The sequence below is a fragment of the Cygnus atratus genome, chromosome 3, assembly GCF_013377495.2.
Source record: "Cygnus atratus isolate AKBS03 ecotype Queensland, Australia chromosome 3, CAtr_DNAZoo_HiC_assembly, whole genome shotgun sequence".
NCBI classification, from domain to species: Eukaryota; Metazoa; Chordata; class Aves; order Anseriformes; family Anatidae; genus Cygnus; species Cygnus atratus.
Window position 1 is genome coordinate 55,949,324 of NC_066364.1, and position 22,161 is coordinate 55,971,484.

The window sequence follows — 22,161 nt, forward strand, 5'->3', positions numbered from 1 at the left end:
ACATTTTAGATTATTAAAGTAAGATTTGGTTGTTTTTGTTGTTTTGCTTTGTTGTGTTTTTGTTTGTTTGTTTGTTTGCTTGTTTGTTTTTTACTATTTATTTGCTAACTGCACAAATTATACAAAAAGGTATGTTCCATGGTGCTGCAGATGTGACATACACAGTGGTGCAAGGAATGATGAGGATGCTGAGAGTGTAACCAGTTGGTGAAGGCACCTAGTTTTGTCTATACTGTAATGTAGGGTGGTTTCAGAAATAAATATCCTAGTTCAGTAATGTTGTAAATCCCTAGTTATTTACTTGATAATTGCATAATCATTCAAAATAACTAGCTTAACCTCCTAATCCATGATTTTTAATGAAGCAGAATGTCTTCATGCTTTACTAAACTAAAAATCTACACACTGCAGTATAGAAACAGGACCAAACTGCAGGTTTTCTTGCATGTCAGTAGATGACTGAAGGTGTCCAGGAATATAACAGATGTATTCAACATCTGTTAGATAGCTTGGACATATCTCTCAATTGACAGCATTGTCTTACTCACATTAGGTGATACACTCTACGATTAGGGCACCAGTGAAAAATGAAGGGCAACTCAGCATGTCTGAGTTGCCTGTCTCTTTTTGTTTCTCCACTGGCAACCCTTCCTGCCTCTCCGACAACACACTTCATGCCTTCAGGTACAGTTTCATTTCCCCCAAGCAGTTCTCCAGTGTACTATCCTGCAATTACAGTTTTTCATCTTCTTTTGGGATATTCTCCAGATGCTTCCTAGTAGGTACGTCTTTGTTTGCTGCTAACCAGCATCACTTACCTGGGTATTTGAAAATGAGCTGAATCATAAACAACATTCAAGACGAAAGCTCTTAGATTGGAGACATGATTAGGACTGACCTGCAACAGTTGGATTTGTGTTCATTCTAAGGGGTGTAATTCAGTTGCTATGCACACTTTCTCTAAAATAGTCATACCTCTTTCATTAACTTTTAAAGATATTAATAGAATTTTGTCCACTTTCTGTGGATATATAAGAAACCAGGAAAAAAAAACTCATGAAATGTGACATAGTTTGGTTTTACACCGTGTTCAGTATTGCTATGCAGCTGCACAGCTTGGCTGTCTTCAAAGATGGTTGTGTGAGCTGCAGTGTCATATTGCATTCTCTTATGTCTTGCCAATTAAATTATCCTCCCTTCCCTTTATTCTGCTAAGGCAATAGAACCAGATGAAATAAGGTCATACTTCTCAATTTTGGCATTGGACTGTTGATGTAGGAGCACCAAACATCTAAGAATCATTTCTTCTCTGACCCTCAGCAGGTTATAATATTGTCTTTCATTTTTCAAAGATGTGGTACATCTGTTCAAGCCAATAACACAAAATCTCTATCCAGTAAGATTCTATTCTCTGACAGAGTTTAATCTGAGAACTACAAAAAAATGACAATATAAGCAAATTAATTAAATTTAATATTAAAAAATAAATAAAAACAATATTAAATATAAAGCATTAAGACATTGCTGTTATTCTTTGCAGAGTATTATGATAATTGGTTAATAACAATGTAGAATAGAATATAGAAAGCTAGCACTTTTAATATTTGCCATCCAAAATCTCAAAGCAAAAGTCATGAAGATGAATGAAACCTTACAGTGCCCTGGTAAAAGTGGTTTTATCATGTCCATTTTACAGATTTTGTAAATGAAACTCAAAAAAAAAATGTTTAATACACCGTTTCAAAGTGTGTATTAGGAAGTACTGTGGCTCTGTATCACAGAGGAGGGAGCTTCCAGAGGCAAGGAGAAAGATAGAGCATTTTCATGCACAAAGAAGGAGCACAGCTGCTGTACCAGTATGGTGGCTACTCTGTGTGTTGCTGCCAGAGCAGAAGGGAAATAGCTGTGTCCTTTTCCCTCAGTTCATTGTAGTCCACTGCCAGTGTGGAGGTTGGATGGTAATTGTCCTTCTCTGCTGGTTCAGAAGCTTCCCTTCACCTTTCCTTATTCACTCTTGCAGGGGCCTAGACATCCTAATCTGCTGCTGGATGGGTTTCCAAAGGTCACCCTGGCCCAGAGTAACCCAGGCTTGGAACAGGTGACAGAACTAAGGCCTTAATACTTACAAGTTTAAAAACACAAATAAACACAAAACTCACATTTTGCATGAGAGATTAACATGTCAAATTACTGTTGTCACTTGTGTTCTTCCTACCAGAGCAGCTTCACATCAACATGTTAAGTAACCTCTTACTGAGACCTGAGGAAGAGATGTATGCTGGCTACTGAGAGCCATATAGAGCTTCAGAGCTTCAAGCTGAAGATCACTGCTTTAGAGGATAATGAGGGAAGTAGCTGGTTCAGATGAAACATTTAGTTTTAAACAGGCATCTGATGTCTGCCGATAGCAGAGGTCTAATTTAGACTTCCTTGATCACTGTGGCTGGCACACTCCCAGGTACTGCATTATATTAACAAGGTTCATAAACTGTCAGATATAACTCATCCACTTAACTCTCTGCAACGAGGCACAGACTCTGAGGACACGGCCTTTCCGAGAATGTTCTCTCTTTATAATTCATCATTCCTCCAAAATGCTTAATGTGATATGATGTTACTGGAATCTTTGGCTTAAGTTTTTTTGGTCACACGTACTGCAAAATTTATTCATATGTCTTCTTCCACCCCAGGCTGTGACTGGGACCTTTGCCATCAAACTATTTCCATTCAGGCCAAGGAGATCACTATTTTTCATGCTGAATAAACAAGGAAGTGATCCCCTGCCCTTTACCAGAAGGGCTGTCAGGGAAAAGGTGCCTTTGGTCATGGAATTAAAATTGTCCTTCCATTTGGAGGCTGTAGAGGGTCAAATCTTTTCGTATCAGTCTAGGCTGCATGGTATGATATTCCTCTAAACTCTCCAGTGGTTCTCCTTTGGCAGGAAAGGTTTCACAAAGCACTTTGGCATTTGCTTTTTGAAACCCGCTTAGCTGATTTTGCTGAATGGAAAAAGTAGCACTGAAATATATCTTTTATTATAGACTACAAAGGTGGAAAAAGCCTACAGTAGCCTGATGCTGTGAGGAAAAATAGCACTGAAACATGAGCTGAGTTCAGTTACTTTAAACATTAGATGCCACAGGAAGAGGTTTTATTGACCTTGAAACCCCCCTGACACTTAATGCTGTTATATTGTGCATCTAGAGCAAATGTTTGTGCTAAGCAATGCATTTGCTAGATGTATAGATCTTAGGGAGATGCAATGATGCGGTGCCCCACCATGTAAACTGTTTTGTACTTTCACTGAGATACCTCTATTACCTTACACGAGAGCATGAGGCTTGAGGGAGCTATTTGGTTAGGATAAGTTCATTCTTCCCTCTTCTGCCTTACATACATTGCCAGACAGGGAGGATATCCCACCTTCCCACTCTGTGCACAGGCACAGACAGTCAGGTAAAGCCTCCCCCTGTCTTAGCCACCTTCCTGGCTGCTCTGTTGCTGATGGCACTGCCAAAGAGATCAGTCTATTCCTCTGCTGTTAGTCCACAGCTCCCACCTGGCTTGTGAATGACTGTTACTGTGTTTTAACAATCAATCACTGATTAGGTTTTAGCACTTAAGGCCCTATTTATCTAGAGCTTTTTCAATGTATGCAATATTTGGCTTTCTTTTTGTAAATCAAAATAATGAACTTGACTGCTGCTGAAGAGTTTCTTCAGCTGAGCTGTGCATTTTGCATAGTATACAACAATCTTCCTCATCAACACTATTATCACTGGCCATCACAGAAGCACTTTGATCAAAGCATCATTAGGCTGTTAAACTGTGACCACCACCAAGAAGCCAGGGTACAGCTGAAGTTGTTGTGTACCCATGAAGCTTCCTGATTCTCACCTGCCATCAATGCCTTCAAATAAACAATAGATTATCACAGGGAAAGTAAATAGCACCATGGGGAAATAGCCTTTACTGGAAAGTCTCTCTCACCTCTGATGAAATGTTCTCGCTTTTGCTATTTATGTTATAGCATTGCTTTAACTTAGCCTAACATATGACTTTGGACAAGAGCAAATCACCTCTGCTACCTTAGTGAACTTTTACTCTACACAGTCTTCATGGTGGGCCACAGTCTTGAGAAAATGGCAGTCACAACAACATATTACTCCCTTCTCATCCTGTGCTCGCTCTCCCCTGAACACTTCTGTTTCCCAGATCTGAGGGCCTTGTGTTCACAGTCACACCATCAAGGTTCACTTGCCATATGGGTGACTCTACATGGAGGGGTGGGTTTACACTGAACTGGAGCGCTCATATGTGTTTGTTTATCAGGAATTCAGTTATCTTATACCATCAAAATATTTCCCCCTACGCAATCTATACAAACTTCAGACATGCATATATTTTTCCTACTGCCCCTCAAAAGAGTGAGTAGCATTGATAATCAACTATTTCATCTAATGCAGTTCAATTTAAAATGCTAGGCATTCATTTGGTGGGCTGTGAACAATCTGTGGCTTTGTTAGATCTGCAGCATAAAGAACCAATTTTTCTTATCTTAATCCTATGGCTGTCTGGAAAAGGTGACACACAGTTAGACATAATGATAAGAAAAGCTACTGCTGCCAAAGGCAGTCAGATACCAAAGCCAGATGATTAAACCATTGCAGAGACTTCCCAGAAGACAAGAGGAGAAAAAGGTCCAAAGTTTTTTCCCATAAAAGTTTTCTTGCTGTAAAACCTCCAGAGCAAAGGACACATATAGACACATATAGATTCTTGCTTTAATAATCTATTCCTATTAATTACAGAATGGCCAGGGTGATACGGATTTTAAAGCCTTTTACTTTAGCATTTTGTTTCAACTTCATTCTTAGTTTTGTTGTTTTCCTGTTGCAGAGTGGAGAGAGGCAGCTGGCCCTGTTTTAAAAGTAAATGGGATGATTTTTCCCAATCTACGCAACTCTAATGGCTAAATCCCTTTGATGCGAACAGCAGTCACTGCAAACTGTTGACCCCTTTACAATCAGAACTCTGTTCTAACAGTGACAGGTTGGGTTGCAGAGCTATAGTGTGAGAGGAAACAGAAAGAGATTTATCTGATTTCAGGACTTCCCACAACCTCAGTTTAAATAGAATTTACAAATACACGTAACCAAAAATATCCTTTAACCCTAATCAAGTGAGGAAAGGTAAAGTGGAGACAGTTCCACAATAGCAGAAAATAAAAGAAAAAAGTTTTCTAGTTTTTAATAGTTGTTTTTTTTTTTCCTTTCAGCATTAATGCCTCAGCCTTAACGGGGCAATGTGCACTTGAGCTCCAGCCAGCATCTCCTGAATAAGGCTGGTGGAGAATTTGATCCTGGCTTCCCAGACCTACCACCGCTTGAAGCAGTGATGTGGGGATTAACACAGGTCAGCCTGCCATGGCCTCCCTTCTGCCCCTTGCAATATGCCTGCTTCAGCTTCCCGAGGGAGTCTAGCAAAGTCCCAGGTGGAGCATTTCACCTGTGGGAGCAGGGATGCAGGGTTCAACGCTGAGCCAAATCTACAGGATGCCCTGCCATTCAGTTAACATAGAGGTTGGCAATAAAGGACCCCTACTTCCATTTCATACAAGCTGGTAGCCCCTACATTTTGGGTTGTGTTTGATGTCTGAAGTAGGAAAAAGTACATCCTTTTCTTTAGATGTGAGTAGAAATCGTGGAAAAGTGCCAAATATCATGTGGTTATCAAAAGCATAAATCAGACTGAAATACCTATGGAAGTGGTAAGATTTCCAGAAAGTTTTAGGTCAGATTTGCAGAAAAGTCTTGCTAAACTTTCAGAAAATTTGGGTCAAGCTGAGTGTCTGTAATACAGCTTCAAAACAGGTAAGTATGTCCTGCTTTCCTCTGTTGTCAAAGGTTTTCACAGCTCTTATCTGACATGCCACAGTACTGTGATTTTCAGTGCCCCTGTGCTCTCTTCCATTCATCAGGTGAAAAAGCTTGCAAGGGAAGACGCTGGGGGAACAGTTACCCTGAACACGACAGAACCACTCTCAAGCACCCAGCAGCATTTCAAACAAAAACATTCTAGCAGGTCTTCATGATGATCTTCAAATACCTATACAAAAAGGAAATCTCCAGAAAATTGAATAGTCCACTGAGAAATAAATAAAGGCTTTATGCTAAGCACCACCTAGACAGCTGATATAACAAAGATTACAGTGCTTTGGTTGAAATAAATGCATTTTTTATCACATTTCTGTTTTCCAGTGTGTCTAGATTTATCTGTATTTATGATTCCTATTTTATTGTGCATGTTAAAAAAAAAAAATCTTGGACACCTTTCAGACTAAGAAAGGAAAGAAAAACTATTTGACAATTACATATGTTAAGAAATTATGGCTTTGTGTTTATTTATTTTTATTTAATTTCCTGATTGTCCACTAAATATCATGGTGGCCATAGTAATTTAGCATCGTCTTTTTTCAATAATTATTTTTTGCACAGAAGAAAGGTGCTTGTCCTTATCAAGGAATGAGTCTTTTCAGACAATACGTAGACTGTTAATTCTGTGGAATAATGACATCAAGGCCACATAGCCTACATTCCCCATCAGGAATCTGGTCTAGTATCAACAGTTTTACAATGCTTCTCAAGACAGTTAAACTTGGAGGAATGACAGAGTTCCGGAAATGGTAAATGTAAGCATAAATAAAACTGTACCTCAGCCACGCAGTTCCCATGGAACATAGCTTGAGTTTTATATTAAACTCTAGCATTGATGCTCACTCACCAATGCTGCAGGCAGTGAAATCATGCTTGAAAAGGTTTTTGCAGGGAGCAGCATCAGAACCATCATGGCACTGATTTAGTTCTACCAATACTCTGCTTCACTTTCTCTGCCAAATAATGAGCATGATTTTTCTGAGAAGCAATACACTGGAAGCTTTCTATGTAGCAATTCTCCAGTTCTTCAGTTATTCCATAATGTGTGTGTGTGTGTGTATATATATATATATATACATCCTCCAAAAATCCATTTTAAAGAAGCCTAGCTCCGTAAACACACAACATTATAAAGGCTCTATGTGTGCACCCACCTGTAAGTTTAAGAAATATGATTGAATTGGATATGGCTAGAAATGTAACATCACAGTTTGGCAATATACAGTTTCCAGGGCCAGAATTAACCTCCAGTTAATTCTGCATTATTATTGCTTGAACAAGCTTTTTTGTTTTGGTTTGGTTTGGTTGCAGATTTTTTGTTTGTTTGTATTGTGTTTTTTTGTTTGTTTGTTTTTGTTTTTTTTTCTTGCCAAGGTCGTAAAACCAGGAAAAATACACACCTTGGCATAAGCTGTTTCAGCAGATACTGTAACATCTTTGCTTTAGAAAACAAGATCTTTATGGCCTTTTTTATAGAATAAAACACTAACATACAGTGAAGCTAAGTCAATGGGCTATTTCCATAACCCTTAAGTTGTTTGTCTTCATCTTGAGCTTTCTCCTTATGACCTTATCTCACTCAGATCTTACCCACTTTTAATTTTTGTTTCTTCCTTCCTGTCACTTTTTTTTCAGGTGTCCAGTTTAATAAAGATAATTCCTGATAAGTATCTACCTAGTTATTGCTATAAAAGAGGGAAAGGTGGGGGCCTTGACCAGGAATGATGGGTTCTCAGATTTTCCCAAATCTGGTGTTATTTACAGTGTATGAAAACATTAATCTCCGTAACAGAACTGAGAAAAAAATAGCAAGACAGGATATTGATCAGTACTGATTCTGATTAAGTTTGATCACAGCACTTTACATTTGTGGCAAGTCTGGAATTATACTTACAAAAATTTCAGGATCTGATAAGAGTCGAGCAGTGTAACAGGACACTGCTGACTTAAGTAGGGAATATTCAGTCAGGTTTTTTCTTTGCCTTATCTGACCATAATAAGGGAATAAGATGTATTATCTCAATTCCATAATTAATCTAATTGCCATCTCTTTAGTAGTGTTATTACATTGCTGACATTTTTTAGGCTGTTGCTTGTCTTGATTTTTCCTTGGCAGAAGGAATGTTGGTTTTATCAAGGTGTTTATAAAAGAAAAAAAAAAAAGATTTAAAAAAAATAAAAAATTGTTTGAGTCCATTGTGCAACCGCCCCTGTATTTAAGTAAAGACAGTCATAAAGTCCCATCAAAGTAACACCCAGGGAGATTATGCTGGGATGGGCAGTGTGTAACTTTCAGAAAGAGCAGTGTTTAATTATACTCTCATATGAATATATTGGGGAGAGTAGTAAAGAGCAAACCATTTTCAAGTTGCAGGAAATAAGATTCATAAAAACATGCATTCACAAATCATTACAGGTATAAATGAGCAGAAATGCTAACAACTCCTTCTCCTCTGAAGGCCCATACTACAGTGTTAAAATGTGAATGAGACAGATGTAGACACCTAATCTGGGAGGGTCAGGGATGTAGATCTGATATTCTATTCATTGCATCTATTTATTTTTATCGTTACATGGTTTATAAATGAAAGTCTGGTTAATAAAGTATTTATTAAAAAATAAAAATAAAAAAAATGAGAGAGCATAGAAAAAACAAACAAACAAACAAACAAACAAGAGTTTCCAAGATAACCTTACTACTTTTAAACTGATTTTCTCAGACAAACAGGCTCCTTCTCTTCTTTATTTCTAAGGACTCATCCCCATCCTTCTCACATAAAGCAAAAATCCTCCTAAGATACTGAATGAGGAAGATTTTGTTTTGTGTAATTCTTATACTACAGTCAGCTTTGCTCTGTTTGAGGGCCTTCCAGGAATATATTAATTAATGTGACTAACCTGTATCATTTGTTTTTTGTTTGTTTGTTTGTTTGTTTTCCCTTTCCTCATCTTCTCCAGGGAGTATGTTCAGTGAGTGTTCTGTTTGAAATTTGCTTGACATATATTGTGCTATATATAGATGGGTTGTGGTGTGTTATTAGTAGAGAAACAAGGTCAAAGAAATGCACCTTGTACTATAACAATGGTGGAAAATTTCATGCGAGCCCTTCTTTGCTGTGAGAATTCTTTAACAACTTTAGCTGACAGGTCCCCAGGAAAGCTCTGCCATGTGCACAGGTAAGCTTTACCCTTCTCACATGAAGCCTAAGTCCACTGGGCAGGAAGCATATCCCTATCCCAGAGATCTCTGTAGTCACCACAGGCTCAGGCCATTGAGCATGCTAAAAGTAAAAATCACCACTTTCAGTTCTGAACCCCAGCTTCCAGTGAGTGCCCTCTGTTGTTGATGCAATTAGATGATAAATCTTGAATGACTAGCACAGGATCAGAACTGATAAAGGATATGGCTTGGTATAGGGGAAAGAAAAGAAAAGAAAAGAAAAGAAAAGAAAAGAAAAGAAAAGAAAAGAAAAGAAAAGAAAAGAAAAGAAAAGAAAAGAAAAGAAAAGAAAAGAAAAGAAAAGAAAAGAAAAGAAAAGAAAAGAAAAGAAAAGAAGAAATAGAAAGAAAGAAAGAGAAAGAAAAAAGAAAGAAGGAAAGAAAGAAAGAAAGAAAGAAAGAAAGAAGAAAGAAAGAAAGAAAGAAAGAAAGAAAGAAAGAAAGAAAGGAAGGAGGGAGGGAGGGAGGGAGGGAGGGAGGGAGGAAGGAAATAATGTGATGTTCAAATTAAAACAAAATTGTGTACCAAGCAGAGGATTGGATAGATGTGGGAGAAGATGAGGTTTATTTTAAAACTTTCACTATTTCAAGGGAAACAAACTACCATTTGTATTTAAAACAGAACAACTTCTAGCTATAAAGCACTGTTTTAATCAGCAAACTCATGTGATGAAATGCTGTAGGATTTACTTACATATCAAGAGTTCCCCAGACATTTAAGGGATGCAACTGAATACAATTAAAAGATTAGTTGTAAGAGCAGATTGTGATACAGTTTGTTTGCTGTGCTTTGTGAGAAAAGTTTAGTTAATAACATGTAAACTTGTGGTGTTTTCACAGATAGTAAAGTATTGAACCGTGTTACAAGAAAAGCTTTACCACTGCAGTTGCCTACTAGAGATGCAACTGCTCAGCTCTCTTGGATGTGATGGTCTGTAAAAAGAGAACAGAGAAAATATTAAGCCGAGGTTCACATCCAAGAATGGAATCATTAATGAATAATCTTGCTGTGCCTAATTCTTTGCTGGATTAAACCTCATGTAATGTCATTGAAGTTGGTGGGTTATGTAGGGCATAAGTCAGTGGAGTAAATTAGCCCTCTGTCTTGAAGCCAAGAAACCAAAGGAAAGAGCAGCCCAATAAAGCAGGATGAAATGCTGATATTAGCTGAACACCACCGTTCTTGGTACACTGTGTTCTTTGTGTCCAGCAGTGAATATGTCATCTCTCCCAGGTGTAAAATCTTCGCAGCAGCACTATAAGGCAGATTTATAATAAATGACAAAATTAATGATTTAGTTCTGTTGTAATGCCACTTCTGGGCTCCCAACAGGAGCTTAAGCAGTTAGTAGGCAACATCTGTACTGGCTGCAGTGTGGTCTCCAAATCAAGCCTCAATCTCTTCACAAAAATCTTGGGCCTGACTTTTTTTTTTTCTTCTTTTTTTTTTTCTATTTTTTTCTTTAGTTGTATCTCACATATACAGATGTAGGTAGAGAGATTTCTATAGAGAAAATTGACAGAAATACCAGAAACACCTGTGTAAAAGCTGGAGTAAATTGAACACAGTCACTGCCTGCAATATGAAGCCACTAAGAGACGGAGGAAATTTGTTTGAATTTCATGTGTACAGCTAAAATTAATGGTGATAGGAACACAGAACCCTGCAGTGATTGTAGAAGTGCCTTGGATTTGTTAAATAAATAAATAAACAAATGCATTTGCACTAACCACTCTTCATAATAATACGTAGTTCCCACATGTCACTGCATGACCCACTCATTAGTTTGTCTGAAATTAAGATCATAATCTCCCTCAACCACAGATTATGTGTTGCTTTTTTTTTGTATCACGCACATGGAGAATTCAGTCCTAGCTGGAGCCATTAGATACTTTTTATTATCCAAATAAAGAATGAATTCCAAAACTCTACAGTTGGATTCGGAGCTCATGAATAATCTCTGTGAGGTGATCTGTACAGGAATAAAACATTTGAACATTATGGCTCACTTTTCACTACAAGGGGACGAAACTTGAATTCCTTTGACTACCTACCATGCAAACTTCAGCAAAAAGCTAAAGGATGGAAAACAGTTAGTTGACAATCATTAGAGAAAACTTTCCAAACCTATATGTACGGGAAGCCACGTAAAGAGTGCAACACACGGCACATGATGCTGTTCTGTTGCTTCTGGTGTGGTTGTTACCTCTCGGCCAACAGAGCTTGGTGGAAAGACTAACAGAGGTCTCATGTGATACTTAGCTCATGACATGTGTGATACTGGCCATTTTTTTCCCTTTTAAATTTTTTTTTTCAAGTGATGGTGTAAAATAAGCAGTCTGCCATGGTACTCAAGCAGCACTCCAGTTTTCAATTTCTTTAAATTGTGTTATTTCTGTTTATAATTCACTTCTGGGCGTGTTCTGGGGGAGGAATGGAGGTAACAAGATTTGAATTTGTCACCTACAGCATGAGATACTGATGCAAACACATCCAGACCTATCCAAATTGACAGATATGTCTTGAGGCTTGAGGGCTATTGGAGAGACAGGAAAGTATCTCTACATCAGATCCACAGCCCTAATTTCAAGTGATAAAATATCATTATAAAGATGGTTTACAAGTGAAATGACTTTGTCTTAGGTTTTGTTGACAAGATTCTGCTAAAAAAGCAGAGTTCTGCTAGAGGATTAAGTTTTGTTGACAAACAAATCTGACTTTGACATAAACATTCACATTTGGAGTTGTTAAACTGCCATCCACCTAACCATCCATCTAGTTTCCTAGTTTTCAATAATTAAAAAGAAGCTATTGCTGTAATGGAAAATCTTCTATCAGTTTCCCGGAATTTTTATTGAAGGGTTTGTTTTTCAAGAAAAATGCCAACTCCTGACTATTTCCAAAAGAATCACATAAAATAAGGAAATTCACTCATTATTAGAATTAACTAACTGTTGCTAAAAAAAAAAAAAAATAATAATTACCTCATCAAATATAATCTGGTGAAGTTTGTTATTTCTGTAGTTTCTGTTGTTGTTTTTCTAAAACCAACTCATGTTTTTCTATTGTATTTGTTTTAAACCTAACGCTATTACATTTTGTTTCAGCTGGCGGGCTTCATCTATGCCTGTTATGTTGTGAAATGTATTACTGAAGAAGAGGACAGCTGTAAGTACTAAAGCTTTATTACATACAAAATGAATTCTGTTTTTTAAATCACCCTTCCACTATGCTGGCTCTTGCTGACTTGAACCTAAATGTCTTATTATACTGTAGCCAGAACACGTTTTCTGTCCATCCATCTTGATCTATAATTTCCAAATGCCCAGAAGACAAAGGAATCATGAAATGTAGCTTAAAAAAATACACACTCCTTTCTTCTGAATAGATCATTGTAATTGTTTTTACCTCACAGTTTAGCTTAAGACACACACACCAAAAAAAAAAAAAAATCCCAATTGGCTCTTTTTTCTTTTCTTTTTTTTTCTATTTTTCTTATTCCAGACTGTTAACTATCTTCACAGTAATAGGCTACCACTGAGGGTATAGCTCTTCTATGTTGACCTCTGTGTTGGCTTGTAAAAGCACTTCTGGCAAGAAATAGCTTTAGATCGTTGCAAGACCTTCATTTATGAGAGGTGAAACCATGGAGTTCCTCTTTGTTCACGTTGTTCCCAGAGTACAATTACAAGGAACAAAATGAGTTCATAAAGACGTATGTTTGTGTTTCTTCTGCTTATTTATGTCAATAGAAGCCTGTTGAGCAGAATTTGTTCTTAATACATGTTATGGAGCCAAGCCATTTCATTTTTTCTCTACTCTAACCTTGATTTTTTAAAAAGGGCCACTGCAGCATTTCTGTACACGTTGGGATTCATACCAAAGCACTTCAGAAGCAAGTATCAGAACTGCATGTAACTTTGATAAAATATACATGAAACCTAGAGAGAGTTTTGCAACAGGAAGCTAAAGAGCTTTTATTTGACTGAGAGCACTGCTAGGGCTGGTGGGGGTTCTTTTGTGTACTCTGCTGCATATAGAAAACAGCTGAAACCCTGTAATCTGCGGGTAATGCAGCGCCACTGTGAACCATCAAGGGAAGATTTAGTGCTGAAATCAAACTACACTTTGGAGGTCTCTCAGATGATGCTTTTCTGAGTTGTGTGTGTTTCTGTGGAGGTGAGGAAGGCATAAGAGTAAAAAGAGTTTGGGACAAGTGTGTGGAGCAGGGATATGCCATAAATATGTCTTGTCTTCTTAGTGATGGACCCAAGTCATGTATGCTTCCTCTTATTCTCCAGCTTATTGTGTTCTCTATTTACAGAGCTAAAGGATGTTGATTCCTCGCCCCTCAAATGAAATCCCTTTTAATACCATCCTGCCTTCTCTTCTGAGGGCTTAAATCTTTTTCATTCTTCCGTAATGCTTTAGGGTGTAATATAAGTAAAAAGTGAGGAAGGGACTGGTGACTTGGCTCAATGAACAGGCGCAGAAGTCAGAGCATGTTTGGAAGATCTCTCCTGTGGGCTGTAAGTCAGCGTTCCTGGCAGCAAGGCGCTGTGACCAATATGCAATTGTTTTCTGCTCACTGCCAGGGGAGCTCCCTGGTGTTCAGAAGCCACAGATTAGCATGCTTCTTTGAACCTTTTCTTGTGGTTATCTTACCCATTTTGAGGCCTTTATTACTTTTCTAGTATGCCTTCACCAGGCCCTGTCTCCTTGCTGAGTTGTCTCAGCTGCCTGGAAGAGCCTCACTGGAGCAAGACCCCACTCAGCACAACGTAGCCCGCATGAGCACAGCCCATGTGGTCTTGCTGCCAGTGAGTTTTGGAAGCCTGGATGGGGAAAAAAAAAAAAAAAGGTTAAAGGGAACTCAGTGGCAGAGTCATCCCAACACTGTAACAACTTTCAGACTAGATTTGGCTCCTTGAGGTATCATAAAATTAAAGTGGCCTTACTTTCTACTGAGAGCACCCCATACAGATATCCCCCTGACCAGGTTTGATTTCAGAGTGTTTTATTTCCACTTGGATCTGTTTCCTTGCTTTTCCCTCCCTTTTGGCAACAGGTTGCTCTATCACACTCCTCTGGGATGTAATGTCTCCCTTATGGATGCCATGTTATTTAGTATGCATATTCCATAGGAAGATGGGTAATCATAACTTCCTCAGTACTTTGATGGATGGTGTTGTCTCATGCAGACCAAGGAAGTGTGAAAGAGAAAAACTTTCAAGAAGAGGTACATATATCCCAGAGCCGTTGCTACAGCTTCCTGCACATGCAGGTCTTTAGTCTGAGGTCACTTTATATGCTCTAGCTGTGTTTCTCCTCCCATAGTCTACAGTTTTTCAGATTCTCACCCTAGCATGCTGCTATGGAGCAGGATCTGTAGCAGAGAGGGATGAAGATAGCCCTCTTGCCCATGGTGTACTCCCTCCCCCAGATTTGCTGGACATTTCTGCTAGCTCAGCAGAAAAATCTTTACCGTGCTGCCCACCAACACCTGCTCTGTATCCATACCTGGTAAAGGATGAGGTTGGGGTTGTACTTGCACGCAGTTTGGCAACTGGTGCTCCTTCTGTGTGTTAAAGATGTGTTAACTGTGAAAGATCCTCTAAGACCAGTCACCGCAAAGCAACTCTCCCACACCCCTGACATGCTTCCCCAGCTTCTGAAATGGTTTGTGAAGAACAGCAGAGGGTCTCTGCCATCTTCTTAGCCACCTCCATATTCACAGGCATCACAGGAGAAAGAAATCTAGATCTCTGGTTTTCAGGACCACCCATACACATTGGCCTTGCTGCCAAGCACAAAGGACTATACGGACAAACCTATCAGGCCTCACCAAAGGGGCACCAAGTCCTGTCAAATGGTCGAATGAGACTGAATCAGTAGAAAAAAACTTTTTGGTACTCATGATGGACATGCTGAATATCAATATGCTCAGCTCCATTTCTTCTACTTTGCTAATGGGTCATAGGAGCAACAGCTGCCTGGAAGAGAAGCAGAAGAGGCAGGAACACTGAGCCTGCAAGAGTGGACAAAGAAAAAGAGAAAAAGTCAAGCAACCTCTAAGAGCCAGACAGGGGCATATTCCAGATTTTAACCAGAGGAATGCATCAGCACTGCTCAGGAGCAGAGAAGGTGCCTTCTGTTGCAATCTTCTGTTGGCATGGAGCCTCAGCTGTAGAAACACAATCAAGTTGCTCTTAAAGTACTTCAGCTGAATTAGCTTTGCTCTCAGAATAATTGGAACAAGCTGAAAGAATAACTATTTCTCTGTTCTTTATGCAGATTTTATTAAAAGAACAAATGAGAGAGGGAAGAATTAAGCAAACATTTCACTAAGATTAACCTGCTCTAACCCCACTGAAGGATTAAGAACGGAACAATGCAATGATCAAATCAGGGTCATAACTAAGACTGAGTCAGCAAGCCTTGGGGTTTTAATCACCCACACACTAAATAAATCCAGCAGCAGACCCCCTAAATCAAAGTACAAGTCTGCACTACCTCTCATGAGAACAATCTGCTTTGGGTTAAGTCTGCACTGAGGATTAAAGTGGAAGCTGCTCTCCTTCTCGTTGCAGTCCCATGCAGTGCTCTCACACTGGGCACACCAGAGCCGAACTGCAGCACCCATCTCCAAGAATCAGACAAGGGTGTTTTTCCCCATCTACTTCTCTTGTTGGTTTGTCAGTCTCAAAGGTCTCTTCTGCATCTTGTTCCATGTGGTTGTGTAGGGAAGAAGAATTGTGAGGCTCGCAGCACCTCAGGTCTTGATCAGGGAACGACAAGGGAAGATAGGTGTCCTGTAGGGTTGCTGCCAGCTCAGCGCTCTCCTTTTCGCTGTTGCCACTGGTATGACTAAGCCATTGTCATTCTTCCTTCATTAGCATAATTAGCTGCAGCAATTAAAAATAAAGCATGGAAATGTCAGCAACAATCATTACTTGGAGGCATTCAACGGCTGTAAACTTCTCAGAGCTCCTCATTTGTTTTCTAAAATCATATTAGGCCTGCATTTTTCAAAGGCTGCACATTATTTTTAATAACATTGAAATGTTCGTTTAATGTGTATTTCCTCACTAGCAATTTGGATCCCTGCTATAAGATGTTACTGCCTTAGTAAAGTAAATTCAATGTATTTTTGAAAATGTTATTATATATACAGATTTTTAGTGGAAAACTCTGGAATGCAAGCAGTGAAGCCGCATTCTTCTGGGGCTTTTTGTCTGTAAACACTTAAAAAAAAAAAAACCTGGGTTACTGAAGTGGCAATTCTGCACTCTCCTTTCAGATTCTGGTGAGGGAAAGGGGACTGGCTTATTATTAGAGGGACAGCTCTGGCCGGGAAGGAACCCCAGCCCAAATGACATGAGATAATGGACAATTTAGCCTATTTTTCACAGTGAAATCCTAATCCACAAGGCTCCTTTGCAGATCCAGACAGAGGGGGGAAAAAAAGTAAATCTACCCTATCAAAATTCCAAGGCAAACAAAGAAATCTGACCCGTCAGACTGCTCCCAGAGTACCATGGAGAGTACCGTATTAGCTGCTAGTACAGCTTTGCACTAGCATCTCACACTAGCAGGGATCCAGCTTGCACGTACGTTATCTTCTTTTCTCTTGGCATTGTTTCTAGGTAAACTGCAAAGCAAAAGAAATCACAACTGTGTTAAGTAGATTTTTGCTGCATATCCCCTTGAGCCCAGCATTTGGAGATGTCTGACACAGAAATAAAGCTCTAGATAACCTTTTAAAATCATTTTACTTCCCCCTGTAAAAGCTTGAATTCAAGATTCTATTTGAATTACTGGAAACATTCAAGAGTACAATACCCTGGATAGTGGATATCTACTGGTGTGCAATACAGCATAGCAGTTATATGCCAATAAACTCATTGCCAAACAATAACCCATTCTGGGATCTCGTGCCTGACCTGGGAAGTACGAAGGTGGTGAAAAGATTTTCTTTTGGAAGACAATATTAAATTTATTAGTTGTAAGAGATGAGAAATTTGGACAAACATACAGAGTAGAGAGAGAAGGCTTTTATTTTTGGCTCTGTTACAGGCTCCTTTCCACCTATGGGCAGGTTATTTAACCTTGCAATACTTCTATTTGCCATATTTAGAATGGGAAATAATGACAGGGATAAACTCACAGGTGTGTTGCTTCATAACTTTGAGCTTCTAGGATGAAAGACACTATTGAAGTGCAGAATATGCTCAGATATCACTTTATTTCTGTGCCAAACACTTTTCACAACCTGCTTAGTGAGACATTACAGAGAATTAGTTCCTTGGCTTCCATCGCTGCTTAAAAATTTCTAAGACAAAGAGAAACTAAAAGCAAATTTCTCTCCTGTCTTCTGGTGAATATGGCTGTAAATTCTGACTGCCAAGATAGGAGAAGCATAGAAAGAAAGCATGGATGGAGCAGAAACTAATGCTGAGGGGAGTGCAGATGATGACTGAAACCATCTTCCTGTATTCAGGGCTGGGATTAAGTGCAACTCCAGAGGTTATTGTCACAGGTGGCCGTTCTGATCTGTTCCCTCCTGGTGACACTATAGCTGGAGTGTACAATTCAGCATTATTTGTTATGCTAGACTAGAGATAAGAAGGGAGGTACCAGGTCTATCCAGCCTGATATCCAGAATCCAGCAATGAATAATACCTGATGCTTGCTTGGACCTTTATTTGCTGCATAGGCATATAAGAACACAGAAGGTTTGTGGTTCCCAGGAAATTCTGGCAGTAATTTGCAGTTCAGGGACTTCCTTAGCCAGAAGTAGTCTTGTTGCATTTGATTGCCCACAACTTGCTTTTCCTCCTGAACATGTCCCCCTCCATTTGAACCAAGAACATTTTTATCAAGCACAACCTCCTGAGTGAAGGAGTTCCAACAAGTCAGTTTTATATTTTGTTAGCTTTGCACTTACCCTTTGTGTAATGCACCCTGTGTCTTGCAACGGAAAACACTGAACAGTCATTCTGCCTTCACTTTTTCCATACTACCACATGTTTTCTCGACCTTCACCAGCTGCCTCCTTCAGCTTCTGTGGGAATATTACGGAACTTGCGATCATTTTTTAGTAGGTGAGAGGGGTATTCTGCATCTTCAAACCCTTTATATCATCAAAATAATGGAAGAAGAATCTGTCATGAAGGAATGGCAGTATGGCAAGGAGAAATACTTTTACACTTTGGGGCCCCTCACTGATGCCACCAGATGTCAAGGATGGTATTCATCTCATGTACTTAGTCATATGTAACTAGGCCTACAGTTTAATGATCAAGTTTTCCACTACAGTCAATAACACCAAACAGCATCTTGTCCTGTCTGTGTTAGACACCTTTCTTACAACAGGATGCATCACTGGGCTGATCTGTTTGCTTTACGCTAAGGAGGGCCCAGGCAGTCTAAAGAGGGAGCATAGGAACAAATTAACGTAGCAACAAATAAAAGCCAATATTTAAAACAATTGTTCTCCAGCTGTTGAACAGGTCATTCATGAATGAGAAGTTAATGAACAGGCTACAAAAGCTGAAGCTACATCTTGTTTTTGCTCAGCTGTGCTCTCCAATTCACAGCCTGTAGCTAAATTAGAAGCTTTTTTGTTTACTTTTATTTAGTGTGTTGACTGCTACATGAAATAAGTGAAACAAAGGGAGGCAAATGGGATGCCTTCAGCTGTCAGGAAGGCATCCTTATGCATTCAGCTGATGGAAGCACAGAGGGAGGGAAGCCTTTAAAATCCCATGGTACTACCTCATGCTTGTTATCCTGAAGAGAGTTGGCTTGGAGAGCTGCACTGCCACCAGAAATATCTAGGATATTTCCTAAAATGGGTAGGCAGGTAGTGATAGGACAAGGGGGAACAGTTTTAAATTAAAAAAAAAAATAAGGATAGATTTAGATTAGATATAAGGAAGAAATTCTTCACTATGAGGGTGGTGAGACACAAGCACAGGTTGCCCTGAGAAGCTGTGGATGCCCCATCCCTGGAGGTGCTCAAGGCCAGGCTGGATGGGGCTTTGGGCAACCTGATCTGGTGGGAGGTGTCCTTGCCCAAGGCAGGGGGGTTGGAACTAGATGGTCTTTAAGGTCCCTTTCAACCCAAGCTATTTGATGATTCTATACCTGCACAGAATCAACCTTTTGCAAATATCAATATCTGGTTCCTGCATCATTATTTCCAGTCATGTCCTGTCTTGGAGAGGACTTTTCATAAGAGCAGAAGGCTAGTGTTGAGCATCTCATTCTCACCGGTGCAGAGCAGAAGCACTCTACATCACACAAGGCTCGCCTGCTGGTTAGACAGCACAGGCTGAAGATGTCTGAGCTGCAGAGTACAAGGCTGAAGCACAAGAAAAAAGTCTATGGTGGGATGTGACAACTGAAACTGGCTACATTTGAGATGCAAACAGACCTGAGCAGTCCAGGTGTCACAGGGCTTGGCAGACGTTACGCAGCCTGATCCGGGATCATTTGGCACTGCACTGCAGAGCGAGAAACAAACTTAAAGCTCAGAGGAGGTGCAGTTTGTTTAAATAATAGCAAGTAATTAGTCTGAAGACAAAATCAGTGATGGCATTTTATAATTACAATTAATTTAAAGGTTAATTTCCTTTGGTGCTAAAATCTTATTTAAAACATTTACCAGGAAAGGAAATTAGGATGTTACTATCAAGATGCATAGAGTGCTTCTGGGAATCCATGCCTATTATCACTAGAAAATTAGGTTAGACTCAAAGTGGGAATTTCAATTCATTTTAGTGTATAATAGATGGTGGTCAGGGCCTTGAGTCAGAAGGGTTGCTAAGGGTAGACTGTACAATTTGCATTTGCTTTGTTTGTGGGATTAATTGCAAATGTTTCCAACAAAAGGGCTGGGTTTATACATGAACAAGCTTGACATGAAAAGAAAATTGGTTATGGATTGCTGCCTTCATAACTAATGAAGTTGATGTTCAAGGAATCCCTAGGAGACAGGACTGTGGTATGAGACAAATATATAAATAAAATCACATGGGGGGAAATGGTGCCGCTGCTGGCTCCCTTTATGGTAATTTCTCTTCTCCTTTGCTGTCTTTCCTGCCACTCCCCTTGCATCCATCACCGCCTCCTGTGGGGATTGTCAACTTCAAGTTTAAAAAACGTCTAAATAACATAATGTGGAGCTTGAAGGAAGTAACATTTCCTTTCCAGCAGCTCATCACAATGGGATACTGCTTAATAAAATCAGTGCATTGTAACAGCCAAGGGGAGATACTTACCTTGCATCATTTTTTTTTAACTATTCACCATCCATGTTTTGTCCTGGCCAAGAAAGGCATGTTGCAGAATTATTGGAAAAGATCTGCACACATGAAAAAGGAATGAACAGTTAACAACTTTTTTACAAAGAAAGATGTATTTTATACCAAAACACTTTGTAAATATTACTTGTCTTGCCATGAATGAACTGTGGAAAAGACAAAGAAGTCCAGATCAAGTAACACTGTCCCATGCAGTTTCATCAAACCAGTGGCAGAAATGAGTTAGTGACAGTGACAGATCTGATAAAAAAGCCACACTTCATTTGAAGAGATTCTCAGGTTGTTGTCACATCTGAATAGGAATTGGTCTTGGAAAAAACAGGAAAAATGTTTTGTGATTGAAAAATAAAACATATTTGAAATCAGGCATAAGTATCAAAATTTGAGATCTGCACAGAAAATGCATGGAAAATGGTTTCAGATGGACTGTCACACTCTGTTTTGATGCTGGTGAAAGACTTCATTTTGATTTGAATCATTTGCTGATATTTGGTGTGGTCAGCCAAAATGAGCAGGTGTAACACAGCCAGCCATAGCCATCCGGACTCAGTCCTGACTGACGGATGGCAACGTCTCAAGTAGGGGTGGTGACAAGTTGCTGCAGGTGGACTAGGTTTGCTAAGCATTTCCTGTGGCCCCAGAAATGTCAGTGTTGTCCCCACTGAGAGCTCCCCACAGTTTCCCACATGCCTAGGACATAACTGCTAAATTATTCTTGTCAACATGCCTTCTGCTAAAGTTTTCCTTATTACTTTTCCTTTCAAATGTCTAGATAGGTCTTCATTAGCACTGGATTGTTAACTTTCATAGATTTGGGCCCTAATTCCCCACTTTGTTGCACCTACTGATGAGTCTTATTCTAATTTATTAGTGTGGTGGTCACAGTTGGAGGCCACTGCCCCAAGTGTTTTCTTTTTCGTCCCTGTTTTCTTTTTTCCTCTCCTTTTTCTTTTTTTCCTCTCTTTATCACTTGCCCATAGCAATGAACTGGATTAGAACATTTTTTCCCTAATGATTAATTTGATAAGCTCTATAATAATTCAGCCATGGTCTGCATTTTCTTTAATTCTTTGAATGATTTGTCAGACAAAAACTGTTTCGGGGCTAGATTTTTTTGCTCGGTACTCAAGCATAAACATTTGAAAGCAAATAGCTATTATCCAGCAGTGTCCAGGTCCGTCCACTTTAGGAAAACAATATACTCTGCAGACTTAATGTTCTCACAGCTGAATAGAGGTCTTTAACAGATGCTTTACTGAGCCTTGGACAAACCCCACTGCAAGCTTGGACAAGCCTTGCAAAGCCTTGCAGGGGTCATTTGGCAACCTGCCTGACTGCAACCTTATTGCCAGGTCTATAAGCTTGACAGGTGGTTTGTTACATTTATCAGGTATAAAAGACAACTCTGACAGTTTCAGTCCAGTATTTCTCTTTGCTGCAGTTACACTCCAGTTGCTTCTTCCAGGCTCTTGTTCTTGCCTGCTCTGTCCCCATCCCTGTTTCTGCCTCCAGCTGCCTGAGTCTTGTACCTGCCTCTACCTCCTCAGCCTGCTTGGTTACTCCTTGTTACTTTCATCCTGGCTCCTTTCTGATTGGTCCTGCTTGTTTTCTGCTTGTTTACCTGCTTCCCCACCATGGTACCTGTGAATGGCCAATCCTTGCTAAGGCATTGCTCTGG

The 22,161-nt window shown here is 39.5% G+C and overlaps 1 protein-coding gene across 4 annotated transcripts in view; it reads left to right on the plus strand.

Annotated features, from left to right (window-relative positions):
- NKAIN2 (sodium/potassium transporting ATPase interacting 2) overlaps positions 1–22,161 on the plus strand; it is a 585,167-nt gene that overhangs the window by 549,190 nt on the left and 13,816 nt on the right. For 3 of the 4 annotated variants that reach the window (XM_035538277.2, XM_035538276.2, XM_035538273.2), the window contains one exon: positions 12,264–12,324. In XM_035538277.2, coding sequence (XP_035394170.1) covers positions 12,264–12,324 — 61 coding nt within the window. Of the gene's footprint in view, positions 1–5,980; positions 6,246–12,263; positions 12,325–22,161 lie in introns of those variants that run through there. The other variant, XM_035538278.2, reaches the window with a different exon arrangement.